The sequence below is a fragment of the Lonchura striata genome, chromosome 10 (assembly GCF_046129695.1).
Source record: "Lonchura striata isolate bLonStr1 chromosome 10, bLonStr1.mat, whole genome shotgun sequence".
Classification (NCBI taxonomy): domain Eukaryota; kingdom Metazoa; phylum Chordata; class Aves; order Passeriformes; family Estrildidae; genus Lonchura; species Lonchura striata.
The window spans coordinates 5,539,882-5,564,726 of record NC_134612.1 but is presented as its reverse complement, the minus strand read 5'-3'; the positions used below and the strand labels follow the sequence as shown (position 1 = coordinate 5,564,726).

The 24,845-nt window shown below is 55.9% G+C and overlaps 1 protein-coding gene across 1 annotated transcript; it reads left to right on the top strand.

The window, feature by feature from the left end:
• The first annotated feature begins 3,367 nt into the window (after nucleotides 1-3,367).
• AMOTL2 (angiomotin like 2) lies at nucleotides 3,368-9,126 on the top strand. Its single transcript, XM_031505687.2, has 9 exons — nucleotides 3,368-4,153; nucleotides 5,460-5,682; nucleotides 6,170-6,314; nucleotides 6,455-6,547; nucleotides 7,168-7,463; nucleotides 7,566-7,858; nucleotides 7,975-8,186; nucleotides 8,487-8,630; nucleotides 8,799-9,126. The coding sequence occupies exons 1-9, from the start codon at nucleotides 3,450-3,452 to the stop codon at nucleotides 8,855-8,857; spliced, it is 2,169 nt and encodes a 722-aa protein (XP_031361547.2). The 5' UTR covers nucleotides 3,368-3,449; the 3' UTR covers nucleotides 8,858-9,126.
• Nucleotides 9,127-24,845: the final 15,719 nt, after the last annotated feature.

The following is a 24,845-nucleotide window of genomic DNA, read 5'->3' as shown; positions in this document are numbered from 1 at the left end:
GAGGGCTGAGGCATTTTGGGAGCCTGAAGACAGCCGAGGTGATCTCATCCCACGAGTATTTTCTTGGCTCCCTCTCCTCGCTCCAACGCCTCGGCGATAAGGCTGGGCTGAGGTCAGTGGGAGGGTCTGGCATTGCGGAGCCGTGTGTCACCCCGCGGAGCCTGGGACACGGCACCGGAGCCTGGGACACGGCACCGGAGCCTGGGACACGGCACCGGAGCCTGGGACACGGCACCTGCACCTCCCTGGCTCCAGCCAGACACCGAGTCCCCACCCCAGCCTCCAGGATGCTCCACCTGGGAAGAGGGTCCGTGCAGGCAGCCAAAGGTGCCCCCACCACTGCCCACAGGTCCAGCTGCTGTTGTTTCACCTTCTCCTGGGGAAAACAAAAAGGTTGAGGCTTTTCGTACCTCCAGTATTAGAAAGAAGGAGAGGGAACTCTTCAGATCACTTTCCAAAGGGGTCTTATCAGCCCAGGAGGGGTTTCCTGCTGCCAGGAATAGAGCGGTGTTAAGATAGGAAGGGAAGGATGACACAAACATAGATAAAGCTGGGGGACGAGCCAGGAGAAGAATCCTGGCTGCTGGGGCAGCTGGGCTGCTCCCTTGGAGCTCAGGTAGGAGCCCCATCCACCTGGGAAAGAGCAGGGCAGAACCACAGCTAGGTCCTTTCGGAAATGCCACTGCTGGGCTTGGTATATTGGAGTGGTGCATCATCCATCCATCCATCCATCCATTCATCCATCCATCCATCCATCCATCATCCATCCCCATGGTGCTGGGCCTGGGCCCGTGTTTCCAGACTCTGCATGTTCCTGGGGACACAGGGACAAGTGCTGTGCTCTCATCTCCTCCCCACATGAAACTAGACCCTCACTGGGTCTTCAGGGTGCCAATTCCCACATTTCAGCCTTCATCCATGAGGATTTGACTTGTCACTAGGAAAACTGGGCTGGAAAACCTGTTTCTTGAACTTCCAGGTGCTCCTCTTCCTCCAAGTACCGACTCCATCTCTCTGCATTTTCTTTCCATGCTCCCCTGCCTTTGAGTCTGGTACCTGCTGCACATGGGAGATTTATTTATTTCCCCATTTTTTGGGAGATAACCCAGAGGTAGTGAGTTGTGCCTGCAGCCTGTGCCTGCTATTGCACCCTGGGTGCCCCAGGGGTGATACCAGCGTGTGATGGAGCAGGAAAACAAGGAGATGAGGCTGGAGATCCCCACATCCCTCTCCCCACATCATCCTCCCGGCTCTGTGCCAGTCAGAAGATGCCGAGTTCCCTCAAAAGAATGGGAGCTTAATGTCCCGGAGCTAATAAGCAATTTTCCCCTGCACCTGCCTCTCCCCGCTGCCTCCCCTCCGGCCATCTGCTGTCTCGGGGCCTCTGGACTCTGCACTGACAGCCTGGGGCGCCCGGGGCTGAGACGGGGCTGGTGTTTCACTGCTCTGGGGCTGGGGGTGCTCAGTGTCCCCCCAGAGATAAACCGGGGTGGGTTGAAGGGGGAATTCGGCCCCTGATGGTCTCCTCCATCCCTGTGTCCCCCCAGGGAGGTGGGTGGCAGAGCCCAACAGGGGAAACTGAGGCTGGGAGAGCAGCAGGGGCACCCAGACACGAGCTGGCAGGAATTGCTGCATCCACAGCGAGCTGGCAACCCCAGCCGGGGGGGTGTGAGGATGGAGGACACAGGAGGGAGGAATGCAAGGAGGGAGATGTGAAGAGGAGATGCAAGGAGGGGGAAGGTGAGGAGGGGGGATGAGAGATGGGGGATGCAAGAAGTGGGATGTGAAATACGAAGAGGGGGACATAAGGAGGGGGATGTGAGGGAGGGGGATGTGAGGAGGAAGACACGAGGAGGAATGTGAGGTGGAGAATGAGAGGACAGGGGTGTGGGGGGGGGGGATGTGAAGGGGGGGATGTGAGAAGGAGGATGTAAGGAGAGGGACACGAGGAAGGGGGATGAGAGGAGGGGGGATAAGAGGAGGGGAGATGAGAGGACACAGAATGCGAGGCGAGGGGGATGCGAAAAGGGAGAATGTAAAGAGAGGGGTGCGAGAAGGGGGGGCCCGAGGGGGCAGAGCAGATGGGGCCAGCAGGCTCGGGGTTGCCCCGGCCCCGCAGACAAAGGCTGGGGCAGATTTACGGCCCGGGACAGCTGGCGGGCAGAGCCGCCCCCCCGCCCGCAGCTGCCGCTCCCGCTCCCGGCCGCGCTCCTGCGCCGGCGGCGGCCCCGGGGCGGAGCGGGGCGGGACCGGCCCCACATTCCGGGCATAGCAAAGCCCGGCCCGGCCCCCGCGGCTCCGGGACGCTCAGAGCCGCCGCAGCACCGCTCCGCTCCGCCATGCCCCGGTGAGTTCTGCCGCCGGGACCCCCCGGCGCCGGGAACTCCCCAGCACCGGGACCCCCCTGACCGGCACCGGGACCCCCCGAGCGGCATCGGGACCCGCCAGCACCGGGAATCCCCCGGTACTGCCGCCCAACCCCCCCCGGCACAGGGAACCCCTTAGCATTGGGACGCCCCCGACTGGGATCGGGACCCCCGACCGGCACTGGGGTGCCCGGATACGGAGAGGCCCCTCGGGGAAAGGACGCTCCCCCGGCACCGGGAATCCCCCAGCAGGGATCGGGACCTCTCTCGGCAGCGGGACCCACCCGGACCAACAATCCCGGGACCGAGACCCCCTTGGACCGAGATCCTCCCGGCCGAGACTGGGACACCCCTCTGGGGCTGGGATTCTTCGACCGGGATCGACCCCCCCTGGCCCAAGGAAGCCCCCAGTCGGGACTGGGATCCCTTCACGGGAGCCGGGACCCTTCTCCCTGGGATCGGGACTCACCCCCCCCGGCACCTGGACCCTCCCGGGGAAGACCCTCTCCCATACCGGATCCACCCCCAGGGACTGGGAACACTCCTGGAACTCTCCCAAACGGGACAGGAACATCCCCACGGCACTTAGAGCACCCCCCCTTGCCCCACAGAAAAGTCCCAGGACCCTCACCGAGACTGGGACACCTCTGCAAGTCCAGGACCTCCATGTCCGGGTCTGGGGATGGGGTGGTCCCACCCATCTCCCGGTGGCTCTGTGCCCGGTCCCGTGGGGCTTTATCCCCCACTCCCGGGCCAGTGCCAGTCCCGGCTCCATGGGGCACCGGCTCTGGAGGCAGCCCCGGCCCCGGGCTCGCTGACAGTGCCGGTGCTCGGCCACCCCAGTGCGGGGGCTGCTCCGCTCTCCCGCTGCCGCCACGGGCTCCCACCCCTCCGGCACGTCCGGGCCGCATTCCTGGCAAACAATCCCGTGTCCATCAGGATCCGGACTCTCCTGCCCCGACTGCTTCGCAACAACCCCGCTTCTCCCTCTTGCAGGTGTCTCGGCGTGCCCAGTTGCTGTTGAGGTCCCGCGGGACGCCCCTCCCGGGTGGAAAGGTGGCTCTGCCGGCGGCACGGACGGACATGAGGACGGCGGAGGACTCGAACGGGACGGTGCTGCACCGCCTGATCCAGGAGCAGCTGCGCTATGGGAATCTCACGGAGAACCGCACTCTGCTGGCCATCCAGCAGCAGGCTCTGCGCGGCGGCGGCGCCGGGAGCCCCCGCTCCTCGCTGGAGAGCCTCAGCCCGGAGGAGAGCCAGATGGTGCAGCAATCCACGCGGCAGGAGCCGCAGGGCCAGGAGCATCACTCCGACCACGTCTACTTGGAGAACAGCGTCTATCGGCTCTGCCCGCCCAAGGGCGAGGAGCTCCCCAGCTACGAGGAGGCCAAGGCGCATTCCCAGCTGCTGGCCTCGCAGCGGGGAGCGGCGGGCGCGGGGCTCCGGTTCGAGCCCGGTCCGCGCGGGGCCGACAGCGGCGCCCGGCGCCCCGACGAGGCGCTCAAGGAGCTGAAGCACGGCCACGTGCGGTCCCTGAGCGAGCGGCTCATGCGGATGTCGCTGGAGAGGAACGGGGCCAAGGCGCAGAGCCCCATCAGCGCTTCCCACAGCTTCCCGCAGCTCTCCCGGCAGCTCGTCCCCCTGCGCGGGCAGCACCCCGAGGGCACGGAGCCGCGGGGACCGCCCCCGGAGTATCCCTACGTCATCCCTTCCCAGGACGCTTACCTGGCTGAGCCCCGACCCTGCTCCCGGGAAGGTCCTGGATTTCAGCATCCTGAGATCAGGTAAACTCTGGCCCCTGGGCTCTGCTTTTGGATGCCTCCCAGGAATGTCCAGGATGGATGTTTGGAACTTGCAGGATGCGAAGGGCAGTGGGGGCCCAGAGCAGCTGCTTTTGTCCTCACTGGCACAGGCCATGGGGGGTCTGCCGGGAGCACCCTACTCTGCTCCTGTCCCCAGCTCCCCCAGCACGGCTGGGCTTTTCCAACCAGTGACGAAAATCCCATTCCCACAGCAGACCCTGCCTCATCCCCATGCACCAGGAAGGAGCTGGGGGTAACTTAAGGGATAATCTAGGAGCTGGAAGCAGCCCAGGAAACAGATAAATGTGGAATAGGTATGGGGCAGGGTGGAAAACAAATATGGTCCCTGCTCCACATGTCATGTCATGGTCCTGAGCTGGGAATGTCCATGTAACTTGGAATTGCTGCTGAGCAGAGCCTGGGCTGGTGCCAGGTGGTCTGTGGTTCCTTTGGCAGCTCAATACCTCTGGCAACGCTCCAGGGTGACTGTGAGATGGACATCTTGTGGTCCAGACATTACCTAGAATTTGAGAAGGACTGGAAACAGCCTCTTCCATTGTGGAAAATGATGGGAAGAAGGGAACTGGTGGCTCAATGTGAGGACACACTGCTCCCAGCCCTGCTGATCTATCCAGGCAGAGAGTGATAGCATCTCCAGCAGGAAAACCTTCTCCTTCCAGGGAACAAAGAGGGGAAGGGGAGCTGCGAGGAAGATGTATTTATTCTTCCTTGCTCCTATATCATCCCGCAGGAATGCGGGCCCTTGGCGGGCAGCCCGCAGGGGAGCACAGCGGGGCCGGGCCGTGCACAGCCACCCTGCTCAGGGTATTCCAGGCAGGATGTTGAGGTGGGATGCTGCAGCAGTGGCACAAGGGGCAGCCAGGCTGGCCTGGCTCCTCCAAATATAAAAAGGATGCATCCATGGTTTGGCAGTGAGGACCTATGTCAGGAATCTTTGCTTTGCATAGAAAATAAGGAAAAGGCTGGCTTCCAAGGTGCATCCTATGCCAGGCTGCCTGCAGCATTGCCAGGAGGAGAGGGACCTGGGGGGTTGGGAGCCCATCCAGACCCACTGCCCAGGTCCTGGAGGGGTCAGGTCAATGCATCCCTGCACGATGGGATTTGTGATTAGAGAGCGAGCGCTTCCCAGTTCTAAAAAAGCAGGATAGGCACTTCCACCTCCTTCGAGATGACTTGGAGGCACTGGCACGTGCTCGATGGCATGCTGGAGCTGCAGCCAGCCCTCCCACCCTGCCAAACCTTGACTCGCCCTCCTCGCTCTCTGCAGGGTGCTGCCCACCTCGGTGCCGGCCGCGTTCCTGCCGCTGTGTCCGGGCGCGCTGGGTCCGGCCGGCGTGGAGGCCCTGGTCAGCGCCCAGGCGGTGTCGGCCGGCAGCCGCCTGGCCCGGGCAGACGCCGTCCTGCGGGAGAACGAGAGGCTCCAGCGGGAGAGCGAGAAGCTGCGGCGGGAGCTGGAGAGCTGTGCCGAGAAGGCGAGCCGCATCCAGAAGGTGAGGGAGTGGTGGCAGCTTCCCGTGTCCCTCCTGCCCGGGGCGATGCTCGACCAGCTGCCGTGAAAATTCACCCCCTTTAGTGATTTAATCCTTTCTCCTCCTCCCTCTGGCGGCTTGTTCCCCTCGGAGCAGCTGCAGCACGGCAGCCGGGATTGGGGAGAAGGAGCCCATTCTCCAGTGACCCTCTCCCTCCGCCTGTCCCCCCATCCCGGCCGCCACAGAAAGCCCTTTGTGTGGCCGCGTACAAGGGGCGGCTGTTCCCCGTGGCTGGGCTATGGCAGAGCCAAAATCCGTGGAGAGACTCTTCCATAAGAGAAAAGCCCGAAAAAATCAGTTTTCCCCCCCAAAACATGTGCTGGGGGCCTACTCGGGGTGCACTGAGCAGCTCAGTTTGGGCTGAGCACCCTGGCTGGGCTTTGGCTGGCATCTCCCTTTCCTCATTCCATGAATATCTAACCCTGGCTTGTCCCTTCCTCCACCCCAGCTGGAGAGCGAGATCCAGCGCATCTCAGAGGATTATGAAAATCTTGTCAAGGCGTCTTCCAAGCGGGAAGCCTTGGAGAAAGCCATGAGGAACAAGAGGGATTGTGAGATGCGACGGCTGCAGGATTTCAACCGAGACCTGAAAGGTGAGGGGACCCTTTGTGTCCACATCCCCATGGGTGCTCTGTGTCCCTCAGCTGTTTCCATGGGAAACCAGGCTTTTCCCCCTTCCTCCAGCCAAAATCTTGTATTTAAATCTTAATTGGGCTTGATTGTTTTGCACCAGAGCGGTTGGAATCGGCAAACAAGCAGCTGGCCAGCAAGAACCAGGAAAACCAGGAGAGCAACCAGGGCAGCGTGGCCAAACTCCTGGCACAGAGTAAGTCCCGGGGCAAACCCATCCTTGCCCGGCTCCCGGTGGCATCTGCGAGCAGGGCCCTGCTGGAGGAGGAGGCGGGTGTCGGGCGGCAGCTCTCGCCCTTCCCCAGGGAGGATGGAGCAGTTCTTGGCGCTGGACTCGAGCCATTAATCCCGGCGGCCGGCCGGCGGCGTGACCCGCATTCCCCACATTCCTGCCGCAGCTCCGGCTCTTCCAGCACCGAGCCCGCACTCCCGCCCCACGCCAGCCCAGCCGTTCTCTCTGTCCTCCCTCCTGCACTTCGCAGCCATGCCAGCCTGGACTTTTTTTGGGGAAAAATGTACTTAAATTTTAGCAGAGAGATGCTGGTGTTAGTAGGAAGAATTGCATCCCCCCTCCCTAAGGTGGCTGGATTCACACCAGGCAGGTTTCACCCTTCCTGAGCTAAAATTTAGGCTGGAATGTGGCACTTGGAAGCTTTTGGCCATCTGCCCAAGTGGCTGGAATGCCCCTGACCCCCATTTGATAGGAGATCTGCAGGAAGGGGCGGCATGATGTCAGGAAGCAAAGAACCCCCACTGGGCTTCACAGACCAGCCTCGGGGAAGCCGAATGCCTGAGATTTGTGGGGTTCCCTTGCAGGCTACGAGCACCAGCAGGAGAAGGAGAAGCTGGAGCGGGAGGTGTCCCTGCTGCGCAGCGCCAACGAGGACCAGCGGCGGCGGGCAGAGCTGCTGGAGCAGGCGCTGGGCAGCGCCCAGGCGCGGGCGGCCAAGGCAGAGGCCGAGCTCCGGAAGAAACGAGCCTACGTGGAGAAGGTGGAGAGGCTGCAGGCAGCCCTGGGGCAGCTCCAGGCCGCCTGTGAGAAGCGGGAGCAGCTGGAGCTGCGGCTCCGCACCCGCCTGGAGCAGGAGCTGAAGATGCTGCGGGCTCAGCAGGTGGGTGCTGGCGAGCCGCGGCGGCTCCAGCGAGGCGCGGCGGGTGCTGCGGCCTCCCAGCTCCTCCTCATCCTCACGGGGGCTTTGTTTTGGCTGCTGCAGAGGCAGGCGGGCAGCGCGAGCGGGGGGACGCCGGAGCTGAGCGCCCACACGCTGTCGGAGCAGCTGAGGGAGAGGGAGGAGAAGATCCTGGCGCTGGAGGCCGACATGACCAAGTGGGAGCAGAAGTACCTGGAGGAGTGCACCATGCGCCAGTTCGCCATGGACGCCGCGGCCACGGCGGCCGCCCAGCGCGACACCACGCTCATCAGCCACTCCCCACGGCACTCCCCCAACAGCAGCTTCAACGAGGACCTCCTCCTGGCCAGCCACAAGCACCAGGAGATGGAGAACAGGTAGTCCCACCTTGCCAGAAGCATTTGGTCCCATCAAACTTATTGGTTGGGCAGTGCCTGGATCCTCCTCTTCCCATCCAGCTCCTCTTCCAGCTTCTGCCTTTCCTCCTTTCCAGATTAAAAGCCCTTCATGCCCAAATCCTGGAGAAGGATGCTGTCATCAAGGTCCTGCAGCAGCGCTCAAGGAGAGACCCCAGCAAAGCCCTTCAGGGCTCCCTGCGGCCGGCCAAATCCGTGCCCTCCATCTTCGCTGCCTCCGCCGCCCCAAGCTGGCCAGGGGCTGGCCAGAGTGACCGGTCATCCGAGGGCAGCTCCCGTGGCAGCACAGGTAAACAGGGACACCTGCTCACTCCCTGCCTTCACTTGGCAGTGGGGACCTGCTTGCAATTTTCCCTTGTGGTTTTGGAGCTAGAGAGTTTGGGGATGGGTGATTCCTCCAGGACCAGCCAGCAATAACAGGATCTCAGAATGGTTTGGGTTGGAAGGGACCTTTAAGCTCATTTTGTTCCACCCTCTCCTATGGGCAGGGACACCTTCCACTAGTCCAGATTGCTTCAAGCCCCATCCAATCTGCCCTTAAAAAATTGAATCCCTTATTACCTTGAATCCCTAACAGAGTCTCCTCCAGCAGGCAAAGCCACCACTGAAGGGACAGCAGTGTCCACTGCCTTTCCTTTGCCATCCCACTCCAAACACGGCAGCAAGGACGGCAGCACGCAGACAGACGGAGCGGCCGGGAGCAGCGAGCAGGGCGAGGGCACTGGAGTGCTGGGTGAGTCCCCCTGGATGGCACGGGACAGGGAGTTGGGATGCCCCAGCATGTGGGCTTAGCATCCCTGGGACGGGATTTGCACAAGCATCAGCAATTTTTTAAGGCCCCAATTGAGTTGGGCGGGTTCGAATCCCTGCGAATCCCTGTAAATCCCTTCTTTCTCTGCAGAGAGCTCAGCCACTGCCAGAGCCCTGGACCTGTCTGACATGGTGGAGATCCTGATTTAAGGCCACCCAGGGCTGCACGGTGGCCTCTCCACCCCTCCTGCCAGCGTGTCGGGATGGAGAAGCATCTGGGAAGGAGGGGCCGAGCCGGGAGCTCAGCAGAGTCCCCTCGGCCGGTCTCGGCCGTGACTCCGGGGTGTGGGAGGGTCACTGTCCCCCTCGGTGCCCACATGGGTCCCTGGCTGCGCAGGGCGCGCCGGAGCCCGGGGACCCCACGGTGGCTTCATCCCCATCCTGGCTCTATCCCAACTTCATCCCCATCACAGCTCCCACTTCTGGGTCTTGGCCATCTGCACAGACCCAGGTGCTTGGCTTCCGACTCCAAAATCCCTCTCTGGTCGCCTGAACTGTGCCCACAAGCTGAAGTCTCTGCACGAGGGCAGAGCTGGGAGGGATCCTCTGTGGGTCCCATCGACCACCTTGATCCACGTGGCCAAGCCAAGCACTGGGAGCACCAAACTTCCATCACCTGCATCCTGCCTCTGGGTTTTCATCATGGGCGGGCGAGGGCTTCGTGATGGGGTGACAGTGAAACAAAAATGACAGTGGAGGGGATGGAGGGTGGAGGAAAAGCAGAGGTGAAGGGCTCCGAGGATGCTGATGGAGGCAGCAGGATGTGCCGCTCTTCTCCTGGCTGCATCCCCTGGCTACTGGCAGCTGGCTTCTGCCCGTAGCCAGCGCTGACATCCCGCTCCTTGGAGCTTCCCATCCTTGCCCTTCATGTAAATATATATATTTTTCTTTATTTCTTTCCCCTTTCAACATGTGCATTTGCTGGCCAACTGCATTTTTTATTTTTCTTTCCCCAGACACGTAAAAAATGCGTTCGGTTCTTGTGCATTGTTTACAAAATGGAAAAGAAACAAAAAATTATGAAAGAGGAAAAAAACCCCAAACCCCATGACTTAATATATTTTATATTAATATTGGTATTTCTTTTTAAGTATTTTTTTCGTGCTGTGAACTTTTTTTTCCTGCCAAAGACGACAAGTTCTCGTTTGTGCGTTTTAAGTTATCTTTAAGTATTTAAACATAAACCTGGCTGTTTCGTTATGCCACCCTATACCGAGATTGCTGTAGCATTCCACTTGGTATAACAATATTTTAATAAAAAAACCCGAATACTGATCCATGGATTCTCTTTTTTTCCATGCAATGCAGAGACATGGAGGTGCCACCAGGGGAAGAGGGTCTGGGAGTGCTGACTCCCTGGTTCACATGTCCATCCCAGCTCCCCAGGGCAGAGAGATTTGGGGTGCAGCTGCACGGGAGAGGGGAAAAAATGCTCAGGAGCATTTCTGCATTCTCCAAAATCCCATTGGGATCCCATTCCCCTCACCTTCGTGGGGGCAAAGGATGGAGTTACCTAAAAGTGTTGTAGTTTCCTTCCTGCTCTGGCATCCCTGCATCCCTGTGTCCTCCTCAATCCTTGCACCCGCTGTCCTTGATCTCTGCATCCCATAACTGCATCCTGACGGGATCCTCCTCTTCCTCACAAAACCTCCTAAGCCATTGCCACAGGGACTCCCTGATGTCTTCCTGCATGGATGGCCCTGGTTCCCAAGCTCTCCTTGGCTTTGTCAGCCATTTCCAAGCCCTTCCCGCTCTGCCTGGCTCCTTGGTCTTCCAGAAGACCAGAAATTTTCCAGGGGCTGGATTTTTATATTCTAATAACTGTAGTGTTAATGCTTCCAAGAGAACATCCCTGGGGACTCTGCCATCTCCAGCCAGGCCAAGGCTTTCCCTTTTTGCCACCCCTTGGCATTAACTGGGAGCTCATCTCGGTTATCCTGCTGTCCCAGGGGACCAGCAGCTCTTGTACTCTGCAATGGTGTTTAAACTTGGATTATGCGGAACAACAGCGTCAGAAATCAGTTTTGCTGCCAGCTCTTCCATGGAACCGTGGAATCATGGAACTGTTTAGGTTGGAAAAGCAGTTCAAGATCATCAAGCCCAGCTGTTAACCCAGCACTGCCAAGGCCACCACTAAACCATGTCCCCAAGTACCACATCTACATGGTTTTCAAAACTTTCAAGGATAGCAATTCCTGGACAGGTTCCATTGAGGATCACTGGTTATGGTGGGACACTGATGCTGAATCCCAGCTGAGCCCCAAGCTTCCCACTCAGGAATCTGGAAGAAGTATGGCTAAAAAATGAAAATTTGGGTATTTCTATGGCTGTGGGACGGGTCTCCATCCCCGAGGAGCAGGTTAGGGAGACTTGGAGCAATGAGAATCTTGGAGCTGGGATCCTCCTATGCACCAATGGCTTCTCCTGGGTGTTGCAAGCAGGAAAATCATCTCTGCCCATGAAGAAGGCTGAAAAGGACCCTGAAATGGGGCCAGGAATGGGAAGAACAGGATGGGAAGCTCACAGGGAACTGCTGAGATTGGGAATATGTCTGGGGGATTCTGGTGGCCTCTAGCCAGGGCTGTACCTGCCCTGCCTCCCCCAGCTCCGGCCGGCCGCTCCAGAGCTCGGGAAGGCCGGCAGCATTCCTGGCATACCGCAGCTCTCACACCCCATGCTTTATTTACCCAAATCCGGATGCAGAGTGGCCTGGTTGCAGGTCTGGCTGTTTGCAGGGAGTTTTCTGGGACCAGGGATTTAGGGAATGGGCTTCCTGTTGAGAGCTTTGCCCATTGATCCTCATCCCCAGGGCTCTCAGTCTCTGGCAGTCAGAAAAAAGTACAAAGCCCACCTGTGGATACAGGGATTGGGCTGTAGGGAAAGGATTCCTAAATCCAGCAGGTAGAGCAGGAGGTCCCAGCTGCTCCTGCCACACTTTTCAGGAGCTGTGTGCTTTGGTAGGGATGCTGTTCAGCCAGAGCAACATCCCAAAGGAGCTGCACACCTTGGCCATGGAAGCTGCTGTGGGGGTGGGTGTCACCTGCTCTGTCCCCACAGGCGTTTCCGTCTGCCCTTCCCACACCGGCTCCCTGGATTTCACCATCGGCATTGCCTGGACCCACTTGTAGGGAACGCTGGGCTCCAGGACAGCTTTGATGAACGGAGATGAGAGATCTCTGCAGGCTGCTCTTGGGATATCAGGTTTATTAGGGATGGAGAAAGGTCCTGCTTGGAGCTGCCAGACACAGCACGTGGCAAAGACTGAGGGGATGGGAGACGGGAGAGACAAGGGGTAGAGAGGATGCTCTAGGAGAGGGTGGAAGTTCTAAGAGGGGAGAAGGTCTAAGAGAGGGGAAGGTCTAAGAGGAGGAAAGTTCCAAGAGGGGGAAAGTTCCAAGAGAAGGGAAGTTCCAAGAGGGTGGAAGTTCTAAGAAGGGGGGAAGTTCCAAGAGGGCGTCTGGCTCCTCAGAGACCCTTTATCAGGGGGCTTCAAGGTGGGCTGGAACAAGGCTCAGGCCAATGGGGTTACAGGCACTTGATGTTTCAGGGGAGGGTTACAGGTGTGGGGTGAACCATACGTTTTGGGGGTTGAGATAGAACAGTCCATTTGACTTTTGGACTTATCTGTAGGTAAGGGTATTGTCCAGCCAGTAGGGAGGATGGTTTTCATCCTGGCTGTACTATTGTGAATCTTCTGCCAGGCAATTATATTTATCCATCCTTTCCAACACCCACTGTCCTTTATACCATGTCTGTCCTTTATCCCATGTCCCTGTCACCATGGCACAGTTGAAATACCAGGTGGTAGCCAAACCTCCTGCTCCCATCCCTGTGATCTCTGCATCCTTGTGTCCCTCCAGCCCTGTGTCCTTCTGCTCCGTGTCCTTCACCTCTACATACCTGTGTCCCTGCATCCCTGTATCCTTTCTAGGACACAGGGCTCCCAGGCCTTGGCAGGGGATGCTGGAGGAGCCTGCAGAGCTGTGGGCTGGGCTGGCACCTGGACGAGACTCCTCCTGTGGGCTGCACACCCTCCTCCATGGAGAGATGGGAAAGGGCCAGCAGGCTGTGCTCCAAGTGCCACCAGTGTCACTTTGGTGGTTTTGGGTGGGATGACCTATCCCAGGGCAGCAGCTCTTGTGGGTGGCAGGGAGATGGCTCGGCTGCTCCAGGGCTGTCTGGGGAGTTCTGGTCCCTCTGTGGTCACAGTGGGCTGGGACAAGGCCAAGGATCTCCTTGGGGCTCCCTGGCTGTCCACCAAGCCCCATTCCAGCCAGGAACACCCTCATTCCCTTGGTGCCACACCACAGCAGCCTCTCTGCAGCTGTGGTTCCTGCTTTTCCTCATTTCTCTTTGGAGAACATTGGAACTTGGTCCTTGGAGCATCCTTGAATTTTGGCGTGTCCATTGTGGGCCCTGCTCCTCCTCCTCATTTCCTCGTGCATCCCCACTCATTTTCCACTTGCTGAATGATAGAGCTGAATGGGGAGAGACAAGCTCATCACACTCTCCTTTGTATGGAAAACTGTTTAAAAAAAAAAAATCCTCCCTGGAATTTGGGAGAAAGGGAATTTCACCCCCCCACCTTCCAAATAATCCTGATCCTCGTGGGGGAAGTCTGGCAAGGCTGTGGGCCGGTCCTGCAGCCGCTTCCCAGCAAACCAGTCAGGCAAACTGGGTGCTTTCTCTCGCCTCAAGTCCCGGCTTGCTCGTCGGACCGGCAGGAATGAAGCTCTCCCCGCTGGTCCTGCTGAACCCTTCCCTTCCCCCTCCCTCCCGCTCTCATCCCACCCCTTTCCCGGAGGTCCCCCAGCCTTCCAGGCTCCTCTCTGTGTCCAGAGCTTGTTGGTGGGTGCCCCCCGGGCTTTCTTCTGCCAGGGGGTCAACGCTCCCTTCCCGAATTCCTTTCATCGGGATTTGCATTCCACTGCAGAATGGGGCCACCCCAAGGTGTCGCCTCCCTTCAAAACATCAACGTGTGTTGATTTTTGCATTCCCCTGACCCTGCACCCCTCTGTCTTCGATCTCTGTATCCCTTCGTCCTCAGTCCGTGTCCCCCTGGCTTCCCACGACCCTGCGAGGGGGTGGCTGGGGATGCGGCTGTGGCAGGGATGGGATCGCGGGATGGGGGTTGTTATTTAGGGGTTGGCCATGGCACCCTCCGGGATGCTCCATCCGCTCAGCCTCGGAGCATGTTCCAGCTTGGGATCTCCATGCTCCCTGCCCATCGTCCCCAGACCCAGGGCCACCTGAAACCCTTCCTCCACGACCCTTAGGGGGTGGGGACAGTGCAGGTGTCACGCTGGGGCTGCCCAGCTCCTGCTCTCACAGCCAGGATCACCACCGGGGCTTTGCTGGGCTCAGCAGAAGCGGTCGGACCCGCGGTGCGAGCGCGGCGAATTCCTCATTCCTCTTCCCTGCGCTGTGCTGCCTGCCTGCCATCTTTGCATGCAAACAGTAAACAGGCTGTTATTATCCTGGATGCTTTGAATAACTGCGGCTATTTTTTCTCTTCCCAGCATTCTAAAAAGGCAAAAAATTCCCTGCGGTTTCTGAGTCAACTTTTTTTTTTTTTTTTTTTTTTTTTTTTCCTCCTCGCTCTCTTTTCTTTCCTTCCCACCACCTCTGTGACCTTGAAAAACCAGGCGGATGAGCTCCCTGGCTGTCTCTGCTCCTCACCCGCTCCCCGGCCGGCTCCGGCTGCCGCTCCCGCTGCTCCCCGTGGCCCACGACCACGGAATTCGGGGCTGAGCCTGCTGGTGGCGCAGCGCTGGCCAGGATCCGGCCTGCTGGGCATCCTGCTCATCTCTTCCCCTACACGAGGATGATCTAGGGATGCTCAAGGAGGAGTTAGAGATGCCAGAGGAGGCTGGGGATGCTTGAGGAGCTGGGGATGCCAGAGAAGGATGCGGATGCTGAAGGCACTGGGGATTCTGGAAGTGCTGGGGATGCTGGAGGTGCTGGGGATGCTGGAGGAGGTTTGGGATGCTCAAAGATTCTGGGGATCCTTGCGATTCTGGGGATCATTGAGGTGCTGGGGATAATGGAGGTGGCCAGGGATGCTGAAGGCATTGGGAGGGCTCCAGTGGGTGCAGCTCACATGGACATCTGGGGCAGGGACATGGGATGCTGCTTCCTCGCTTCTCATGCCCAGGAGCTGGAAGGTGGGTTCAGGAATGGTGTGGGCAGCTGGGAGCTGAGAGGGACACGAGAGCAGCCTGACCATGCAGCCCCTGCAGGCAGCATTCCCTGGTTCCCTCCACAGGCCTCCTGATGGGTCTGACAATCCTTCCTTCCCTTTTCTGCCTCCTCATCCTCCCTTTGAAAGCTTCCCTGGACCAGCGCCTTTGGCAGAGGGTGCCAGGGGCCAGACAGAGAATGGGATGGGAAAGGGAAAGGGAAAGGGAAAGGGAAAGGGAAAGGGAAAGGGAAAGGGAAAGGGAAAGGGAAAGGGAAAGGGAAAGGGAAAGGGAAAGGGAAAGGAAAGGAAAGGAAAGGAAAGGAAAGGAAAGGAAAGGAAAGGAAAGGAAAGGAAAGGAAAGGAAAGGAAAGGAAAGGAAAGGAAAGGAAAGGAAAGGAAAGGAAAGGAAAGGAAAGGAAAGGATCATCCTGCTAGCTCTAATGGTGGGGTTTTTTTGGTTGCTTGCTAAGTTTGGCAGCAGCAGGAAAATTTGAGAGGTTTTTGGCATGTCCTGGCACACAGGGCTGGATTCAGCATGGAGTGAAGGGCAAGTCCCTGGGGTGATGGGCCATGTCCCACCACAGGGTGCAACATGCTCTGGAATAATATCTGGAGGGAACCAGGGATTAATTAACTGGATGGAGAAAAACTGTGGTCATTAGAAGCTCATTTGGAAGCAAAGGGGTTTGGAAAGGGCACTTCCTCAGCTGGAGGGGGAAACGACATCCAGCTGCAGGAGATGGAGGTGGCTGGAGCCATCACTCCAGGCAGGGAAAGCCTTTAAAACCCACCCAGCTTCACTTTGCAGGTCTCTCTCTCCCAGTACAGAGTCATTGCACACTAATGCTGCTCAGGCCATTTCAAGTGAAACTTCAGTTTCAAGTGTTTTCTCATACAGAAGTGCCTTGGGGTGTTTTGGTTGGTTTTTTTTTTTTTTTTTTTTTTTTTTTTCTTTTTAATTAAAAAAACTTGTCTTCTTCCTTCCAGGAAAAATTGGATGTTTGGTTTCTCTGCCCACTGCAGGGAAACATTTCATTGTGATTTTCCTTTCCTCTCCTCCCCCCTTTGGAGCTGAAACTCTTCTGAATAAACAAGCATTTAAGAATGTGTGTTGGCTAAGGAAAGAGAAGGGGCCCATATCCCACTTTCCCAGAAAATCACAGAAATACTGAATTTTTGGGAAAACATTTGGCTTCAGGCCAAAGGAAAGTTTTAACTCCTGACACTTGAAATTGTATATGTACAAAGTTTCCTTGAAACATGGTGAGGGGGAGAACCACTTTTCTTGAATTTCCTAATTTTTCATTCGAGAAAGCTGGAGAATAAAAAAAATATCCAAGTTTCAGGGAGAAAAACACAAACAGAGAAAGGCAGAATGGGAATTTTGGCCTTGATGGAAAATGACACAGGCTGGAAAATATTCCCACCCGCATTTTTACAGCCTTAAAGTGTGATCCTGTTTTTTTTTTTTTTTTTTCCCCTCTTGTATAGGGTCCAGCATGAAGTAACACTACCCAGCCTAGAGATCCCATGGCATGTCCCAGGAATTTGTAAGCAATGTTGTATTTGACGAGTAAACAGGGGTCGGGACAGAGGGTAGGTCAGGGCCACGTGTGTCCAGAGCCACTGGAGAGCAGCTCCTGCCACTTTTGGGAAGGGAGGGCAAGCCCCCACCACCCTGACTGGCCATCCTGGAACTCCAGGCATGTCTTGGATCTACCAAAAGTTTAGGAGCATGTTTCCAAGGCAACCAAAACATTATTTTTTCCAGCTGCCTCAAAAAAAAAAAAAAAAAAAAAAAAAAAAAGTGGAATTAGAGGAAAAAAAAAAAAATAAAATGGAACCATCAGAGGAAATTCTAAGAAAATGAAATCAGATGGAAAACTGGCAGGCTGGTCCCTGGCTCTGGCCCTCCCTGAGGAATGCTGGATACATACAAGCAAGGAAGATGCTCGTGGTTGTCTCTAAGCACACCAGGGCTGCCCTGGCCAGCTGAGGCTATTCCTGAGCTGCTGCCCCATGCCCAGACCAGGAGTGGCTCCATCCTGGAATAGAGCCCCCATGGAGACGTTACCCCATGGCAGCTATTTTGGGTTGTGTCCCTGCAGAGTCAAATGTGTCTCCAGCACCCAGGAGGCTCCGTCCCTGTGGCCCAAACACAGCTCATCCTGCCCAAAAGCCCAAATCTTTTGGTCCTTGCTCCTTCCTCTTCCATCCTTTTTTCTCCCCCCGTCCCTCAGTTTTGTGTCTGTTTAATCAGCAGCCTTGCTTTCCTTGCCCATGTTCAGCTGGCTCCAAGGCTGAGCAGTGCCTGGAGCCATCATGGTTTGGGAATGCCCATGGATCAGTGGGGAGGAATGCTCAGCATTGCCCAGCACCCAGCACGGGGCTCACTGGCAAATCAGGAAGAGTGGATTGCAAATTCCAAGAGTTTTTTGCACTCTGCTCTCTTGTTTACGGCTGCTTGCAGGGTGCAATCCCTGCTGTCCTCCTCTTCTATGCCAGGCATTTGCTGGCAGTGGCTCCCTGCCCTGCCACAGAGCTGCATCCAGGAGAGTGTGAGGGAAGCTGGGCACACAATGCAGGAAAATCCACTCCACTTTGCAGGGTCCAAAACAGCTGTAAGGGAGGAGAAAACCCATGGAAAAGAGGGATATGTGCCATGGCTGCAGCAGAGCTCAGGGAGCCAGCTCATGGCTTTGTGGTCAGGGGAACAGGAGGGAATGGGAATGGACATCTCCCTTGAGACTGCTGCACCATGGGCTGGCCTGGGAGCCTTGGAGAGGGCTTGGAGAAAGTGTCATTCTGTGGTGAAGCAAGGCAGTCATCCCACCCCACCGCCCCCTCGGCCTCCGCCTGCTTCCAGGCAGGAGAGCCAGCCCCAGCCCTTCCAAAGCACACGCTCTTCATGCTCCACCAAACACCAGCCCCACTCCCGTGGTCCAAAGACCATCCCCAGTCCATGGTCCATCCCCACTCCCAGTGCTTCCTGAAGGCTGGTGCCCTGCCAGGTGGGAGAACACTGAAAACAGCCCCAAAGCTGGAACATTTCCACCTCCAAAACCTCTCCTGGCATCAGCACCGGGGATTCTCGGGGCTAGAACTAGGGATCCTTGGGGTGACCATGGCACAAACACTTAGTGATGGAATCCTGAGCATTCAGGCTCCTGTTGTGCTGTGGATCCTTCTGGCTGCCTACACACACACAGAGTCATGTGCTGCACCGAGGCACGGCTCTGCATGCCACGTCTCACTCACAGGCCAGGGAACAAAATCCTGGCACGACAAAGCAGGAGAATTCCAGGGTGAGCTCTGCCACCCTAAAACATTCTGGAGAAGAGAGAGCTTTGGGGTTACCCAGCTGCAGCCTTCCAGCACCTAAAGAGGCTCCGAGAGGGCTGAAAAGGGAATTTGAACAAAGGCATGGAGGGACAGGACAAGGAGGAATGGCTTCCTGCTGACAGAGGGCAGTGCTAGGTGGGATATTGGGAAAAAATTCTTCCCTGTGAGGGTGGTTAGGCCTGGCACAGGCTGCCCAGAGAAGCCCCAACCCTGGAAGTGTCCAAGGCCAGGTTGGATGGGGCTTGGAGCAACCTGGGCCAGTGGAAGGTGCTCCTGCCCATCGCAGGGGGTGGCATGAGATGTGCTTTAAGGTCCCTTTTTAACCCAAATCACTCAGGTATGCAATGATTCCCTCCTGCAGACTGAATTTGCCACGTAACCCCGTGTGCTCCCTGCTTTCAGAGCATGACTAGAAAGTGCTGGCTGGCTCCAACGTGCCGAGGCAGGAGCTGCCTCTTCCTGCAAGCTCTGCAACAAACTGCTGCTGCTTTTGTGCAACACCTGGAGCCCTTCCAGAGGCGGGCAGGTAGGGAGGTATGGGAGCCTGTGCTGGGAATGCTGCCGGGTCAGCCTGTGGTCCTGCACCACCAGGCTCCTGGCACAGCAGGCTGGGAATGCTGCTGCACTCACCCCCTCCCCAGGAGCAGAGCCAAGGCAGATTTTGTGATACCTTCCTTTATTTTATCTGTTCTCGAGCAGTTACCCATGAGCTAGGGGAAACTCTCTTCTTGGATTCAGGTTTTGTGCAAAAATGCCATGAATTCTTTCAAAACTCCCCAACTTTCTCAGCCTCTCTGCAATCTTGGGGCTTCACAGTCCTCCAAAATCTCTGGAATGAGCAGCATTTCCTGGTGTTGAAATGCTGATGTAACAGGGTGGTGAATCAGTGGGGATCTTTCAGCCTGAACCATGTTGTATCGCTGTTAGTGCTGAAGTTTTGCTATTTTAATCCACAAAGCCCCACACAATCCAGCCGGAGTAAATGGTGAGTAACCCCGCTGTATTTAGTGTCAGACCTAGGAACTGGGGAGAACTGTACTAATGTAAAACTATTCTGGTTCGTGGGACCCTGCTCCAAACAGACTGGATGCCATGCAGTAATCCTAGCAGTGTGTAACATTGTAAAGTGTATAAATAGCCCTGGCCGGGTGTGTCAGAGGGGCAGGGGGAATTAGAGCAGCGTGTTTGCCTTGGAAAGATGAGCTGAAAACCAGCTATGGGCCTGGGGCTTAAATTCACGCTCAGTTCTGGTCCCTGCTACATTACAGGCACTAAAACAAGTTGGCTTTGCTTAATACATTCAGCCTGCACTGCCTTTTCCAGGTCTTTAACACCCATCAAAGCTGGGGTGCTGGTCCCTAATTGCTGGTCTCCTTCTCTGCCAGCAGCTCACCGAGGATGGGTTTGGCTTCTCCAAAGTCAGAGCTGCCTGCTGCCTTGAACCCAAATCCTTAGCCAGCAGCATCCTCATGTTCCCCCAGCTTTTCCAAGAAAAAGCTGACACAGCTGCAGCTTGAGGGGCAGAGGCCACAGAGCCACCAAAACAAGGACGAACAAATCCCCAGATGCCATGGCATGACGTGGAGAGATCCTTGGAAGTGACAGAGGAGACCATCAGCCCCAGGTTATGGCAGCTGGGTCACCGAGGGCCGAGTCCTGCCCAGATCCCAGTGTCCCCCTCCTCCAGGGTGAACGAACTGCAGTGCTGGAGCTTGGAGCGGACACTGTGTCCACATTCTTCAGGCCAGGGCCGGGAATGTCAGCTCCTGTCCGGACGCCAGGGGCTTGCATTCCTCCCCATGCTGCTCCCAAAGAATGCCAGCCCCGAGGGTGCTGGGGAGAGGGTGCCACTGCTCCGGGGAGATCAGGGGAGGCACGCTCAGCCTGCAGAAAAGCCTTTCCCGAGCTGGCAGAGCCGGGCAGGGGTCAGCACATGTTGCTGCCCTGTGTTTACTAAACACTGCTCCCGGCGAGAGGGAATGGCTGGAATTCACTGGAATTCACCCCCTCGCTCCCCACCAGACCCCAAGGACATGCAGGCGGACCAGGGGAATTGGCTCCTCCAGCCTGTTGCCATGGCTGCATATTTTAGAGACTCAAGCAGTGAAAAAAATAAAAGAAGAAAACCAAAACATTTCAATGGGAGGGAAGAAAAATAGGAGGGGGAAAAATGCCGAAGAGTAATGAGAAGGATGAGCGAGTCCAAGAAATGTATTAGATCATCCTTAGAAACTGGTGTCTGAGGAGTTCTCCGCAGCTCAGGCTGTTCCAATATTTACTGTGTGTTATTTAAACCATGACTCCTGGCACCAGCTGGGGCTCTGCAGCACCACGCGCTGCTCAGGAACGTTGTTAAAAGCTGGTCCCGGGCTCCAGGAGAGGGGCTGGAAGCAAAACATCCCTGCTGGCTGCAGAAGGCAGCCTGCTCCAGATGAGCTGCTGGCAGGATGGCAGCAGGGCTGGATCCTGAGAGCAGGACCCAGTGTGGAGCTGGCAAACAGCAGCGTGGGATATCAACTCCTAAGTTATAGGATCAGAGCCTTGGAGAGGCTGAGCAAGGACAGGCAAGGGCTGGCCCAGCATGAGAATGGAGCTGAGCCTGAGCAAGGGTGAGATGCACACCTGCAGGCAGTGAGGTACCCTGGCTCCTCTGATCCTGGGGGGATTGGTTGCTCTCCGTGCCCTGGATATTTAAAGTCACTCTGTAGGTAGGTTTTTACGAGCAGGTTTTGGCACATGGATTGCTCCCTGTGCTTCGTGTCTGTGGCACTCTGGAAAAGCATCCCTTTCTCATGCAGAGGCAGTGTACAGCATCGGGAGCCTGGAGTTCCTGCTCTGGCCAGGGTGATGCAAGCCTGGCTCATGTATCCCTGTGGTACCAACGGGAGTTCACAGGGGAGCCACAGGCATGCCAGAATCCAGCTGGATTTAAAACCCTGCAATGATCTGGCACCTTTGGCTCCCATATCTCCTGGAGGAATCTGGATCTGCAGCACTGTTTATTCTCTCGTGGGATTCCCACTGTTAATTACACGCTATGGAATGATGGTGCCATGGTCTCTGCTCCGTGCCAGGAGTGCCAGCGCTGTCTGTCCACATGCAAGAGCTGGTCTGGAGCTGGATGTGAACAGGAACAATTTCCCAAGGGATGAAATTAGAGAATCAGGTTTGGGTGGGAAGGGACCTTAAAGATCATCTATTTTCACCCCCTGTGATGGGCAGGGACATCTTCCACTATCCCAGGTTGCTCCAAGCCCTGTCCAACCTGGCCTGGAACACTTCCAAGGATGGAACAGCCACAGCTTCTCTGGGAAACCTGTGCCATGGGCTCTTCACACTCCCAGGGAAGAATTTCTTTCCAATATCCTATCTAACTATACCATCTGGCAGTGGGAAACCATTCCCTCTCGTCTTGCTACTCCAGGCCCTTGTCCCATGTCTTTCTACAGCTCTCCCAGATCTCGTTTAGCTCTAGACAGTGCAGTGAGGTGATCCCTTCCCTTCCCTTCCCTTCCCTTCCCTTCCCTTCCCTTCCCTTCCCTTCCCTTCCCTTCCCTTCCCTTCCCTTCCCTTCCCTTCCCTTCCCTTCCCTTCCCTTCCCTTCCCTTCCCTTCCCTTCCCTTCCCTTCCCTTCCCTTCCCTTCCCTTCCCTTCCCTTCCCTTCCCTTCCCTTCCCTTCCCTTCCCTTCCCTTCCCTTCCCTTCCCTTCCCTTCCCTTCCCTTCCCTTCCCTTCCCTTCCCTTCCCTTCCCTTCCCTTCCCTTCCCTTCCCTTCCCTTCCCTTCCCTTCCCTTCCCTTCCCTTCCCTTCCCTTCCCTTCCCTTCCCTTCCCTTCCCTTCCCTTCCCTTCCCTTCCCTTCCCTTCCCTTCCCTTCCCTTCCCTTCCCTTCCCTTCCCTTCCCTTCCCTTCCCTTCCCTTCCCTTCCCTTCCCTTCCCTTCCCTTCCCTTCCCTTTCTCTCCCGCGCCGACAGCGACACCTGGCGGTCCGCGCCGCCCCTGCACCCCCGCCCGGGCCCGCAGATCCCGGGGGCTGGAGCGTGTCCAGGGAAGGGAATGGGGCTGGGAAGGGAATGGAGCCCCAGGAGAGGCTGAGGGAGCTGGGAAGGGGCTCAGCCTGGAGAAAAGGAGGCTCAGGAGGAACCCTGTGGCTCTGCACAACTCCTGACAGGAGGGGACAGCCGGCGGGGATCGGGCTGTGCTCCCCGGGAACAGGGACAGGACAAGGAGGAAACAGCCTCGAGTTGTGCCAGGGGAAGTTAAGTTGGATATGAAGGGAAATTTCATCATGGAAATGGAAAGGGCTGTTCAGCCCTGGCACAGCTGCCCAGATGGTGGAGTCCCCACTCCTGGAGGGACCTAAAAGCCAGGTTGTGGGACTCAGATTCAGTCAAAGAAAGAAACGGAGAGTTTCTAGCCAGGCAGATGCCTGGGAAGGAGCTGGATAAGAATGTAAAGAATTCTTTATCTCTCTTGTTTTTCACATTGTTTATAGTTAAGTTCTATCACTGTGCGTCAAACACTTTGCACCAATGCTGTGGCTTGCTTTCAGTTCATAACCAATGGATTTGGTCCTCACGAAGCTCTGTATAAAAGAGCGGTGTATTTTGAATAAATGGGAGTTTTACAGCTTTCTGAGTCAGAGTCTCTTCATTCATGTGTCCTGCCTCGACAGCGACACACGGTGGATGTGGCATTTGGGGGCATGGGTCAGTGGAAGCCTTGGCAGTGCCGGGGGAACTCTTGGACTTGTTCATTTTAAATAGGTCTATGAATCCATCTCTATATTGTGTTTAGTCACCCATTGCCCATGGCGGAGCATGGCAGTGGTGTTTTCCAGCCAAGGGCTTTTCCCCATCCTTCATTCAGGAACATTTCTCCCTGGCTGGTTCCATTCTGCTCACAATAGTGAGTCTTTAATAACAACCCCACTGCATGTTCAGGACAAAGCTTAGAAATGAAGGATAGGGGATCTGTTGCCCCATCCTGGAGGGATTACCTCACTGCACAGGTGGTGACATTTGTATGTCAATCTAAAAGCAATTTTGCAAGTGAAATTCATGTCCATACAGGTTTCACCCCATAAAAATGCCTCTGGATGGTTTTCCAAGACCTACCTCTTGCTTTCCCTGCTGTTCGAGAGATATTAAGCAGCAGAAAGTTCCTTTCTAGCTGACCTAACCCTCACCCTGACCCACAAGGAGATGCCTCCAGTAGGACACGGGATGGGAATTCTTTGCCATGACCCACCGGTGTCCAGCCCTGTCACCTGCAGCTCAAGAAAATGCTGAAATAAGACCTATGGAAGTGGTTCAAGGCCAAATGGTTCAAGGCCACTTCCAGTTCATAGGGAAAACCCAAGGAAATGCAGCTTATTTTACTCATTCAAGCTAAACAGCTGAGCACAGTGATTGCAAAGCAAGAAAATGCCCAAGGATTTTTGCCACAATGGAGACAAATTTTTAATCAGCTGGTGAAAATGTGTGAGGATCCTGCAGTCATCATCCAAATTAGGACAAGACCTGGCCTGTGCAAGGCCTTTCTTCCAGGATCCCTTCTCACTTCCAGGATCCCTTCTTAGTGTATCTGGGCTTTTAAAATATTTCCTAGCACAGAAATGAAGGTGGGAATGCTGTAGGTTTTACAGAAGCATTTAAAAAAATTTTTGATTTTTTTTTTATTTTTTGAAAGAAGTTTTAATTGAATTACATGTAGACAGGACTTCGTGTGGTGGAAGCTGCTGGAGAGCAAAAGGTCTGGCCAGGATTCTGAAATCACCCAGGAATGGCTGGATGGGAGGAGGACAGGTTGCCTTTCCAAAGCCTTTTTCCTGACTCTTCCCACAATTTCAAAATGAAGATCTATGAAAACACACCAGCACTGAAAGAACAGAATAGAGCCAAAGGCACAAAGCATTTTAATGAGGCAAAAACATCCTGCTAAGTCTTTTGGTTTATTGGTGTTGAGCCTGTTCCAAGCCCAAAGAAAAGGACTCCGAATCTATTAAAATAGTTGGCTTGTGGGATCTGCAATGTAAGCATTATTAAAATCCATCTATTTTTATCCATATGAGAATATATCAGCAAGAGGAATCTGTTTTTTTCAGAAGTAGAATATATTTGTCTTCAATAAAAGCATCCAGGTGTGCAACAGCATTGCCCAGTGCTGGGAAGACAGAAAGGTACCTGGGTCAGCAGCTTCCCAGCCCCTTTGTTGGCTGGTGCTTGTGACATTCCAAGAATTGTAATGCCATTTGCACAAAAAATGGGAGACAAGGGTTAGATCTCTGCAACCTGAAGGAATTCAGGCTTGCTGCTGCCCACAGCAATCTAAACCCTGAGAGGAGTGGGAGAGTCCTGCTCTTTCCTGCTTCCAATTTTGATGGATCCAGGGGCTCCACAACCTCTTCTGTAGAGGGTGTGGGATTTGCTCACTACATCTTTCTGCTTCTCATTTATCTCAGTGAAAATGCAGATTTTAATACTTTCTCAGAGAGAAAGTCACATAAATATTTTCCACTTCCTGGGCAAATGCTCCAATTGTGCTTTTGTTAAAGAGGGATGGGTTACAGTGACTTCTACAATTAATTATCTCCATTCCTGTATTGTGTGTGGGCTC

Coding starts and splice junctions, on each gene's coding strand:
- AMOTL2 (XM_031505687.2), top strand. CDS start 3,450: ATGAGGACGGCGGAGGACTCGAACGGGACGGTGCTGCACCGCCTGATC. Junction 4,154..5,459: donor TTTCAGCATCCTGAGATCAG/GTAAACTCTGGC, acceptor CGCTCTCTGCAG/GGTGCTGCCCACCTCGGTGC. Junction 7,859..7,974: donor CACCAGGAGATGGAGAACAG/GTAGTCCCACCT, acceptor CCTCCTTTCCAG/ATTAAAAGCCCTTCATGCCC.